General features: G+C 47.0%; 1 protein-coding gene across 1 annotated transcript; it reads left to right on the forward strand.

The window, feature by feature from the left end:
* Positions 1 to 617: 617 nt before the first annotated feature.
* Positions 618 to 6140, forward strand: TMEM86B (transmembrane protein 86B). The gene is made up of 3 exons (XM_033169935.1): positions 618 to 691; positions 3289 to 3541; positions 5725 to 6140. The coding sequence occupies exons 1-3, from the start codon at positions 641 to 643 to the stop codon at positions 6123 to 6125; spliced, it is 705 nt and encodes a 234-aa protein (XP_033025826.1). The 5' UTR covers positions 618 to 640; the 3' UTR covers positions 6126 to 6140.
* The last annotated feature ends 6598 nt before the right edge of the window (positions 6141 to 12738 follow it).

Here is a 12738-nt window from a genome sequence, read left to right on the forward strand (position 1 = left end):
CTCTTCCCCGGACTCAACTCTCGGGCCCCGGACTCTCGGCCCGCCTATGGGTAAGACAGCCCTGTGTGCACATGTGATTAGCCAGGATCTTTCATGACCCACCTCTGCAGCCCCTCATGCCAGCTATTTAATAAATGGCTGCAGCCCTTCGGAGCGCTAAGGAGAAGAAAGAATTTGCCAATCCCCTTGTTCCTCCTGGCCTGCCTATGTGAGCAGGGGCTTTCAGGTCCGAATGGTGAGTATTGATCAGCTTGTGCTTGGTAATGGTTTCTTTTAAACAGAACATGAGGGTCTAGAGCAGGGGTGGGGCAAAGCTTTTATTATTATTCCCCCGTTGAAGGAAGTTTTTAATGTCTGGTGTTTTATTGTATTTTTAATATTTTGTTGTAAGCCGCCCAGAGTGGCTGGGGAAACCCAGTCAGGTGGGTGGGGTATAAATAAATTATTATTAAAATTATTATTATTATTATTACTCTGGTACCTAGCAGAGACAGTGTGACGGGTACCGATTGCCGTCTTATCAGTTGGCACCTTGTACCCTGAGGGAGTTGAAAGTCCACTTTGCAGCGAGGTGCAAGGATAGCTGGCACCCGCTTCAAGACCAGGCAGCGTCTGTTACCCCCCAGCGCTAGGAGTGGCCATGGATATCCTGGAGCTAGATGCCCACTACAGGAAAAAGGCAGCGGCCAACGTAAGAGTCTGTATATCTGCTACAATGGGTGGATGGAAGGGGACAGGAGAGGTACTGGTGGGAGACGGGGCTCCCTGGGAGGTTTATCGACCTGCTAGAAAACCGTGGAGAGGCCCATAGCTCAGTGCTTTGCTTGTCAAAGAGCCAAGGTTCAATTCCTCGCATTGTCTGGTAGGGCTGGGGAACAACCTTGCCTGCAAAGAGCTGCTGTCAGGGTGGACAATGCTGAGATAGATCAGTGAACTAGATCAGTGGCTCCCTGGCGTGTGGGCAGTGGGATTTCCGGGGCTGGGGGCCTACTGGAGTTTTAAATGATTTTTTTTTCATATCACTGTATCAAGTTCATCCTTTTTGTTGAAGTCAACTAGATAGCTTTTATTGGATTTCAAATAAATGTGCAATTAATTGTTACTGCTTTGAATTTCATTGTGTCACCATCATGTGAACATTCTGAATAATGCTTTTCATATAGGTCAGGGGTCACTGGGGGGTGAGTTTATGGAACCAAGGGGGTGGTGGCCTCAAAAAGTTTGGGAACCGCTTAGCTCAACCCACTAACTGTCCGGAGCAGGTTAGGGCAATGTCTTCCTCTGAGAAACCTGTTGATGCCCCAGGTAAGATGCCTGGATTTTTGACTTCTTTTGCTGCACGCCTCTCCTTCATGGAGAAAGCGGGAATCCTGGCTCCCTTTGTGTTGCTTCCTGTTAAAACAAACACTGCACAAAACTCCCTGGTGCACTAAAACCCTACCTTTGAACCCAGGTTTCCTCCAATGTCCAAGTCCTTAAGGAGTCCAGGTATTTGAGTGAAGCCCCACCCAGCTCTGCCAGCCCCTCCAGTGCCAGGAGTCCTGTCATTCATCTCCCCTTTGGGTCACTAAAATGATGGAGAGGGTGGTTGGGTGGAACAAATGGAGAGTTTCTTCCAAAGCCCTCCTGTGTGCAAAAGAAGCCGGGTTCCATTCCATGAAGCTTGACCATGGGAGATCTGGGGACAGTGCATAAGTAAACTGTAGAATTCATCGCATAGGTAAACTATGGAGTTTGGTTCCACATGATGTAGTGATCTCCACCAATGTGGACAGCTTTAAAAGGCGATAAAACAAATTCGTGGAAAATAAGACTCAAGGGCTACTAATTTTATGAAGGTTGCCTATTGCCTCCGGTGTCGAGGTTTGTATGCCTGCAAATGCAAGTTGCTGGGGATTGTGGGCCAAGGAGGAGTGCTGTTGCGCTCATGTCCTGCTTGCGGACATCTCAGAGGCGTCTGGCCGACCGCTGTGAACACAGGATGCTGGACTAGAGAAATCAGACCTAGCAGGAGGATCTCTCTTATGTTCTAAAGATGGCAGCTTCGCTATCATGAGTGTTCAGAGTCCATAAAATTCTGTCAACAAGAAGAGACAACTGGAACACTCCCATTTAATAGCAGGGAGAAAATGGGTGTCTTATTTGGATTTTGGTCCCAGGATTTTTATTCCCTAGGATTGGTGTTTATACTAGCACTTTCTTTTTGTTCTTTGATACTTTTACACACACACACACACACACACACACACACACACACAAACACACACAAACACACACACTTGGGGTGGGGATGGGGAAACAAGCTTTGCAATGGATTCAGGCCTGCCTCTCCCCCCCCCCCCCTCTCTCTCTCTCTCTTTGGTCTGAATAACTATTGTACTGGGAAACTGCAATCTATATTACTTGGCCAACCATCAAAATAATGAACAGCAAAAGCTTTGGGGTTGGCAAAGGCTGCATCCACAGTTTGTGTTCCCCACTGTACGATGAAAGAGTGAGGACAAGGAATTTGCATTCTCTGTCAAACTTTGGCTTTGGAGTATACAAGTTCTGTGTTTGCATATTACAGTTCTTGGATATTTGACTAGGTGTTGAAGAAACCTGATATAACCTGCTTGTCAGTTCAGGCCAAGCACAGCACACAATGCTGTTTGAAATCAAATGGGGAAACTGGAAGTAGCAGCATAGCGGGGGTTGCCGGCACCCAGGGCAGGGCAAGCGTTGTGCCCCCCGGTGGATTGGGCAGCTGGAGTGGGGTGGAGGTGTGCCAGGGAGGCACTCAAGGAAGGTGAACAGAGCCCGCCTCCAACAGGCTCCTTTCCCGCTGCCTCCATCCACCTGCCCACTAGCAGAAGTAATTAAAAGACACAGAAAACAACAGTACCAACACTATTAAAACAGACTAATCAGTGTTAATTGCTGCCTCTGCCCGGGCAAGCTAGCCTGGCATCCTTAAGAAATAATAATGGTGGTGCCTGGCCAGATTGCCTGAGTGAGGACTCCTACTGTTAAAAGCATAAAAACAACTTAAAACAGCCACCATCTAACATAATGCACAGTTAAAATGATAAAACACCAACCCTATTCGGCTGAAAGCAGATTAGAATAATCACGTCTGTAAGGAGCTTTGAAAAACAACCAATGGAGGAGCAAAACACATCCTGCAGAGGAGGCGGGATTCCACAAGGAAGGGGACACCACAGAAAAAGCCCTGTGAGTTGGTGGGGAGAAGAGGCTAAAAGGAGGGGGGAATCACTGAAGAACTCTCTTTTCATGTCGCATCCTTAGAAAAGGAGTTTGCTGTATAAGCTGCTGCCTTTCGCCATCTCCTGCACGTCGTACTTCATCCTCTGGCTTCCTGAGAGCAGTGTGCAGAGTGCCACCGTCAAATGCCTCCCAGTCCTTTCCTTGGCATTCTTCGTGGCTTCCCATGCCTACAGTGTGGCTGTTTTCACACCATATGCCCGCCACATTTTCCGAGGCCTGCTGTTCTCAGCGGTAGGGGACATCTGTTTGGTGTGGTCAGAACTTTTCCTTCCAGGTATGAGGTTTGAGGGACCCGCGGGGAGGAGCCCTGTTGTATTCTGTTAACCACCAGTTTGCATTTTACAAGGTTTGCACTGTGGGGATTCAGTGAGGAGGGGGAGAACCATGTCCACTGCTTTGAGCTCCCTGCAGAAAAGATGGGATAGAAATGCAGTCATATATTAAGTGCCGGTTTTGACCTATAAAGCCTTAAACATCTCAGGACTGCAGTACCTCAAGGACCGCCTCTTTCCATATGAACCTACCCGGACCCTGAGATCATCTTCTGAGGCCTTCCTTCGTGTGCCTCCTCATCAAGATGTCCAGAGGGTGGCAACACGAGAACGGGGCCTTCTCTGCAGTGGCTCCCCATCTGTGGAATGCTCTCCCCAGGGAAGTTCGTCTGGCGCCTTCATTATACACCTTTAGGTGCCAAGCAAAAATGTTCCTTTTTAATCAGGCCTTTGCTTTGATTCACATCCTATGCCCTTTTGGTTTTTTTTGGGGGGGGGGGTTGAGGGGGGAGTTATTGGGTTGTTGTTCTTATTTTGATTATAAATTTTGTGGTTTTTATATACCGCTCTGAGACCTCCGGGTATAGGACAGTGTATTAAATAAATAAGTAAATAAATAGAAAAAAGCACCTAAATGCAGCAAAAAGTGCCCAAAACAACACCAGCAGATATCAAGACGACAGCAGGAATCTAGGCAACCTAGTAAAACAGGGCCCAAATAAGAAGGGAAAAAATGAATATTTATCAGCACTTCAAAATATATGTTAGCCACAGCAGATGAGTGCAAATGCTTGATGTTTTTTATTATGTTTTTAGATATGCTGAAAGCCGCCCAGAGTGGCTGGGGAAACCCAGCCAGGTGGGCAGGGTATAAATATTATTATTATTATTATTATTATTATTATTATTATTATTATTATTATTGACTTGTCCAGTCTGCAAATCTGAATTCACCCACCCACAAATACTATCTCTCGCCACATGGGGGCACCAGCAATACACATACTGTATCACGACAGACGGGATCATTTCCTAGAAAGGCCAGGAATAACATTACCCGTTGGAAAGATCTGGGGCTATTTTTCCTCGGGGACCTGCGCCGGCTGAAGGCAACATCCATTCAACGGATGTTAAAATCTAATTTGCATCCTAGAACCTAGATAAACGGGTGCATCAGATATTAGTAAAATCTAAGGATTAATGTGAAGGGCTGAGTCAGTCGTGGATGGCATGATGGCTCTTACTTGCCTCCCTCTGGCCAAAGGGCTGCCCCATACCAGGGCGAGGAGAGATGAGGCGGCAGCAAGACTGTGAATGCCACAGGTCCTGTCTTGGCCATTTAAAGCAGTCTCATGCCACTTCAGGTGGTCATGGCTTCCGTCTAGGAAGTGTCGTTTGTTAAGGGTCCTGAGAGTTGCTAGGAGACCCCTATCCCCCCCCCCCGCTGCCCCCCAGCTACAATTCCCAGAGTGGTTTAAATGACAATCCCTCTATTCAGGGAATTGCACCTCTGTCGTATAATGTAGGTAAGGCCTTCGTTTCTCGTTTTCCAATCTTAAATCCAGTTCCCCATTTCTGTGTTGGTTTGCGATTATTCCTTTTTAAGTCCTCACAAAAACTCCCCATCGTTTTAGTGCAAATGTCTCCTAAAACACAGTTCTGCCTTGTTTACAGGTTCTGCAAAGTGGTTTCCCTTGAATCTAATACAGTGTCTTACCTTGGTTGTTGAACGCCCTGGAACTCAGACCTTTTGGCTCCCAAACGCCGCAAACCCGGAAGTGGGTGTTCCAGTTTGCGAACATTCTTTTGGAACCCAAACGTCCGACGGGGCATCCGCGGCTTCCGATTGGCTGCAGGAGCTTTCTGCAGCCAATCAGCAGCCGCGATTGGATTTTTTTTAACGTTTTGGAAGTTGAACGGACTTCCGGAACGGATTCCATTCAGCTTCCAAGATACGACGGTACATTTTTGTGTGTGTGTGTGTTTCCACCAAAGTAGGCGTTTTTATGCACACTGAATTTACTGCAAAATTCTATGAAGTGCAAATTTCGAAGGATGGCTGCGTTTTGGTCTGTGTATTTGTTCCGGAAAATGAGAGCTAGGTAGATTAGCCTTTAAGTGCAAAGTGATTCGAATTTCTCTGTGTGTGTGTGTGTGTGTGTTTTCTCTTTTTCTCTCCTCGCAGGGATGGCTGCTTTTGCCGCATGCCAGGTCTCCTACATCTTAGCCTTTGGCCTGAGCCCCTTTCGGCCCTTCACCTTCCTGGTGGTTCTGGGGCTGGTGGCCACGGGGTACGTCACCCTCGTCTTTCCCTGCCTTGAGGGCGTCTTTGCCTACGCCGGGGCAGCCTATGCGGCCGTCATTGGGACCATGTGCTGGCGTGCGCTGTCCCGCATGGAAGCCCAGCTGAGCACTTCGCTTGGCAGCGTGATCTTCATCGTGTCCGATCTGTTTGTCGTCCTCCATCAATTCTGCTCCTCCTCGCTGCCTCATGCCCGCTTCCTGATAATGAGCACCTACTTCACGGCCCAGGCTTTGATCGCGGTGTCTGCGGCCTCCCGGAAGGTCTCTCAGAAGGAGAACTGAGCGCGGGACTTGGGCTGCTGTCGAGTTTCAACCATTTTGTGTGCAGGAGAGAGGGCCGCAGGCAGGCATCCGGCCTCCCGACTCCTCCCGAGTTCAGCTATAAGTTTCTAGGATCTGTCCTTCCTCTCAAGTCTCCTCCCTTCCCCCAGATCAATTTTGCTTTCTCGTCTCTTCCCTTCATGCACTTTCGCCAAAGCAGTGGAAAGTAGTTTGTTTACGGTAAAGCAATAAGCTTTCACACTATAATGCACGGTGTTTGCAGATCTACAGGTACATTCAATAGCGACAGCTTAGCATGAAAAGCAAAAGCAAGATTGTGGTGGTGGGGGGGGGGAATAAAGGGAAATGAACCCAGGTAATAGCTGCTCTCTCCATCTCACAATCTGCTACTCTCGGGGCCAAAAATCATTTATGAGGGGCGGTGTCATTTGGCATGTCACAGACCCATGGAAATCAGGTCTGTTAATTTCAACAGGTCTGTACTAAGTAGAACTAGCCCCAGATACAACCCTTGGCTTACAAGAACAACCAAAAACCACACTAGGATAATACCTTTTAGGACCCACTGGAATGTCACAAACCGCGTGCAGGCTTCTCAGTTCTCCTTTCTCGTCTTCACTTTAGAATGACAAGCAAAACAACAAGTTGGGGGAAGGTTAAGGGAAACGGGCAGAGCTTGTCATGATTCTGAAAGCCATACTGAAGACTTCGCTGTCCAGCTTTGCTTCTCCACCAACACCCCCGCCGCCTCTTCTTTAGTGTGAAGAAGAGTTATTGAAAAGACAGAAGCTCTGCTCACTCATTCAGTCGATTCTAATAAAGGCATTACCCTACTACTGTGTCTTAATGTAGATCAGGGGTATGTTCACATTACCTTTTACTCTGCATCCAGTGAGCTCCTACTGCTAGATTTTGAAGTCATATTCACACAACATTAGCCATATTGATCCTGCACTTTATTTATTTTTATTTTTTTACTGCTGTTTGATGCACATTTCCCCCTTCAAACCAGTTTCAATTCAACTACAAAACTGGATGTGGAGTAAGCAGTGAATGTAGAAGAAGAAGAAGAAGAAGAAGAAGAGTTTGGATTTGATATCCCGCTTTATCACTACCCGAAGGAGTCTCAAAGCGGCTAACATTCTCCTTTCCCTTCCTCCCCCACAACAAACACTCTGTGAGGTGAGTGGGGCTAAGAGACTTCAGAGAAGTGTGACTAGCCCAAGGTCACCCAGCAGCTGCATGTGGAGGAGCGGAGACGCAAACCCGGTTCCCCAGATTACGAGTCTACCACTCTTAACCACTACACCACACTGGCTCTCCCGCAAGCTTCATGAATACAAGTTCTGGGGGTTGTGCGGCTGCAGAGGCAGGGAAACCAAAAAGGTCACGTGTGTAGGATGAAGACACCCCTGTCCCTTCTCTGATGTGAGCAATACCATGCAAACGTGGCTTGAAATGCAGCAGGGGGGGAACTGACCTTGCTGTGTTTTAGGCCTCTAATGTGAACAGACTCCATGCCTGCATAACTGGTGGCCACCCAGATGTTGTTGTACTACAACCCGCATCACCCCCGATGCTTGCCCATGAGGGCTAGGTCTGATGGAAGTTGCAGCCCACAACACCTGGAGAGCCACAGGTCAGCTCCCCCCCCCCCCCCCGTTTAGGTGTTGAAACAGCAACCTGGGCTACTTTTAAAACCAACATATTTACCCACATTATTTTAACACAGGGCTGGGGAGCCTGTGGTGCTCCAGATCATAGAATTGTAGACTTGGAAGGGACCACGGGGTTCATCTAGTCCAACCCCATGTAAGGAATCTTTTTGGCCAACGTGGGGCTCGAACCCACAACCTTGAGATGAAGGGTCTTGTGCTCTTACCAACTGAGCTATCCCATCCCAGATATTGTTGAACCCCAGGGTTTCTGGCAGGGAGTCTGAAGATGTCAGGGATTTGAACTGGCAGCCTTCTCTGTGCAAACCAGATACTCTGCCACTAAGCTACGAAACAGAGAGAAAGAGAGAGAGAGAGAGAGAGAGAGAGAGAGAGAGAGAGAGAGAGAGAGAGAGAGAGACTTGGAAAAAAACAAACAAAAAAACAGCTCTCTCCAAGTCTGGGCAAAATAATGGGGAGCTGTTTGCCCAGTGGGTTGCTGCTGGTGGTTTTGCCACTGGCTGATTCACTTCCTCCTGAGTTGTGGGTGTGGAAGGAGGAGGGGACAAAGCTGCCGCCCAGCCAAAAGGGAACAGGTGCCACAGCAGGTAGAAAGGAAGATCAGGAAGAGAGTGGCCAAAGGCGCATGGTGTCCGGATGCTAACTTCCTTCTGGGTGAGCTGGGCATCGTTTACAACCCTGGGGCCTGTTGGCTGATGGCATCTTGCATGCTACGCCCAAGAGGAGGTTGGCTGCCCTTGCTGCTGGTAAGTGGATTTAAAATAAAAATAAAAATAAAAACAAAAGCAAACCCAAACCCAAACCCACTCCCCCTACTCAGCTGTTTCTTTGGCATAAAGAGCTGTTCCCCCATCCCTGGGGTTGGTTGCGCCTCCCCGGTAAAGGAAGGATCCCTGGATATAGACCCACTGCATACCAGAAGTGGCTGCAGCAGTGTGGTGTAGCGGTTAGAGCGAGGTTTGAATTCCCACTTGGCAGTGAAGCTCACTGGGTAGCCCTGAGCCAGTCACTGCCTCTCAGCCTAACTTACATCACAGCGTTGTTGTGGAGACTAAATGAGGAGGGGGATAACCATATATGCCACCTTGAGCTCCTTGGAGGAAAAGGTGGGATATTAATGCAACAAACAAACAAACAAACACAGGAATCTGGCTTATACTGAGTCAGACCATTGGTTCACCCAAGTAGTGTCCACACCAGATAACAGCACCTTTCTAAGGTTTCAGACAGGGTTCTCTGGTGGCCTTACCAGTGCAGATGCTGAACCTGGGAGCTTTTGCATGCAAAGCAGGTGCTGTACAGCTGAGCTATGGCTCTACCCCAATCTAAGACTGTATTTGCATCATCTTGCCCACACCCAGCAAGACACAACACAAAAGGAAAACACATTTGGGAGGGAGGAGGAAATACTCAGCCACTAGTTCTTAGTCTTGTTCTTGAATGTGGGGCCGCCAAAGCAGCTAGTTTAAGAGCTAGTTTAAGAGCCAAACCAGGCATGGCATTTGATTGTGTAGTGTAAATGCTGTTAATGCAGTTACTTGGCCGGAGAACTGGATTGTAAAAATGGAGTGATGTGAATTTTGGAGGATGGCTGCGTTTCAGTTCACGTATTGTTCTGGAAAGCACAAATTCAGTAGTTTGCCTTTAAATGCAAATTGAATCTCATTTCTTCCCTATCCCTAGACTCTCAACATTTTAACTTCTGTTCTGTAGCTGAGAACAGAACTGGAATATTGGCAGGGCAGGATCAGGAGGTAGTTGAGGATGGCACACCAAGAGGAGTGCGTATGTTAGAGGAAAATTAACACAATGGGAAAGTCATTATTTGCAATTCAGAAAATGACAGAAGGACAGAGCACCGCAAAGTAATTGACTGATGCACATATATAAATGTCCACATTTTTCCAAAACCATTTTCAAAAATGCATTTTTGTATGTCATTTTCACAAATATATGCGCAATAAAATATATAGGATTTTAAAATCTTGCAGCAAACCAGGTTCCAGTGTATTTCAAAGGGATCTGTTCGTCAGAAGGAATTTCAAATACAGTAATATCCTTAGACTCAATCCTTGCATAGAACAATTAAGAGGTATTAAACAGCTGTTTGTGTAAAAACGGCAAGATGTTTTAAAGGGCATGTTTTATTATTATTATTATTATTATTAAACCCAGCCATGGTTTTAATCTACATGTGACGAATTATTGCATAGACCACTATACTATTAGATATATTTTAGACTGGCTTGGGGAATCAGTTGTGTTAGTTAATCCAAGACAGAGATTGTATTTCTGGCGAAATGTTTGACTTTACATTATCCTTCTATGGGCTAAGAGTATTTGCGTGAGTTTGTTGGCGAAATAGACTGGGGGATACTGAGGGACATTGAAGATTTCCGATTGTATTGCACGTATTACTTTGTACTACAAACCTTCACACTGTCATTTGGGATTTAATTGTTTCTATTGCAAACACCACCTATTCACCAAACCACCAGATGCTCAAATACACCTGTACAGCAGGTTACAGGTGTGCATCTGTGTATTGGCTGTGAGGTGTATGTTACGTGACAGGAATGGCGGAAGGGGACTCTAAAGGAGTTGCTCAGTCCTGAGGAGCACATTGTATTCATTAATATTGATCAATGAGGGCTAGAAACCTGTGTTTTGTTTTCAGCAGGCACAGTACATCTCCAAAAGCCACATTCAAGCTCTTTAGCCCTGCTGAGGTGTTACTTTTCTGCAGTTAGTGGAAACTGGAATGAAAATGAAAATTTTCCAGATAGCAGATCATGTACCGTGATATTGTCCAGCAATGTTCTGTGACCAAGACCTGTCTATAACGTTTTCTTAAAAAGAAAACAAGTGCCATTCAGCAAAAGTCCCTGGGCAGCTTCAATTAGAGTTTTGCAGCAGGCTGAACAATTGCTAGAGACATGTATTTGGCATTCCTGGTACAAAACCTAAAGGCTGAAGGCAGCAAAAAAAGTGATATAATTGCCACCTTCACATATTTGAAGGGCTGCCTTGCAGATGATGGTGTGCCCAATTTATTTTCTCTTGTGCCACAGCAGGGATGATGGGGAACCTCTGACCAGTGTGCCAGATCTGGCCTTCCAGGCCTCCCCAATGGGCCAGAAGACACCCCCCCCCCAAGTCACCTGCCCCACACCATTTGTGATGTCAGGTGTGGGGCAATTAGAGATGCAGTTCATCCCTGCAGAAGGCAGGATTGAACTTCTGCTGTATCACCAAGCACCCTTTTGCCTTACGCAGGAATGCCCTGTCAGGAGGCGTCCTACACGCAAGTAGAACCTTGGCAGAGACACATGCCCGACTGGCATGTTCCCTCTCTCCTGGACGATCGTTCGGGAGCTTGAAAAGCATTCCTCAGCCCGAACATCACAGCGACTGATGCCAGAAGACATCAGCACACTTAGGGATCCGCAGAGGTTTGCACAGTTGCGTAACAGAACTCAGCAACTCAGCGTTTAGGCTAATCTACCTTATTTACATATAATCACGCATGGAGCACTTCAACATGGCTCCCTCTCTCTCTATCATCAGGCAGCAAAGAGAGAAAGAACAAAGGACAAAAGTCCCACTTCAGGAAACACAGTAAGACAAACATCCTGCCTTCCGTCACTTCCCATTCTGTGGAATCAAAACACATACCCAGTCATGTGATAGACAATAAACCCATGACTGCACACGGGGAATGAATCTCCAACATGCCCCACAGTCTCAGCTCACAGGCTGGAGTTTAGAAAGCAGCCATTGCTGGGCTGCTGATCCTGACCCAGAGCACAAGATGTGGGTTTCGTGAAAGGCACCCAGGTCACCACCAGCTGCTCATGCCCTCCGACTTGCACTCCTTTGGGGATATATTCCAGCACACGAGGAAACGGTGAGCTGGCTTTTTGCTCTCTCCTTTAAGTAGAAACTAGCTGAAATGCTGGTGGATGGTCTTTATTGCAGACTTAAAGCTGCAATCCTAAGCATCATTACTTGGAAATAAGTCCCATTGAACCAATGGGGCATGCTCCTGAGTAAACATATTCCGGGTGCCAGACTTTGCAGGATATATCTATTTATTTATTACATTTCTATCCCCCCCCCTTTTCCTCCAAGGAGCTCAAGGTGCTGTACGTCTCCCCACCCCTCATTTTCTCCTCACAACAACCCTGCAAGGTAGGTTAGGCTGAGAGACAGTGACTGGCTCAAGGTCACCCAGCGAACTTCGTGTCTGGTTGGGGATTTGAATCTTGAGCTCCCAGGTCACAGTCCAACACTCTAACCACCATAACACACTGGTTTTGACATCTAATCACATTCAAAGTACACAGCGAGCTACACATAACCTTTGCTTGGGAAAAGATAACATTTTTATTTTTAAAAAAATGATGCAAGCTTTTGTGCTACACAGGACTCTTCCTCGGAATGGATATTTAGGGTGGGGAAGAGTGAAAGGGGAAGAAAACAGTCCATAGTGTTTACTCAGCCATAGCAATATAATCTTTACCCAGACTTCTCTGTCGCCGTGTGGTGACAGGGCCCCTGGACAAAGCAGTAAATGCAAATATTCCCCTTGGAAATGCAAAACCATTTTTAAACAAACCCTAGTGCGTTTAGCGCAACCTGGTGCTCCACAGATCACTTGGAAGGTGCAGTGTGTGTGTATCAGTTAGGATCAGGGAGTGACAAATATTTTAGGTCCTCCACAGGCGTGTTTGGATTTTTGACTGAGTGCAGAAGGTGCCACTCTATCTGGGTAAATTTCCTCCACTGGGTCAGCCCCGCCCCCTCGCTCTCTGAGAGACAGAAAGCCTGTACATCAAGACTTCCCTTTTCCCAATGGCTCTGGGTAAAGGTTGGATCCTGCAGAATTGATTTGAGCCTTGAAAATTACACAGAGCTGAAAGCACAACTCTTTCAAC

The sequence above is a fragment of the Lacerta agilis genome, chromosome 14 (assembly GCF_009819535.1).
Source record: "Lacerta agilis isolate rLacAgi1 chromosome 14, rLacAgi1.pri, whole genome shotgun sequence".
NCBI lineage: Eukaryota > Metazoa > Chordata > Lepidosauria > Squamata > Lacertidae > Lacerta > Lacerta agilis.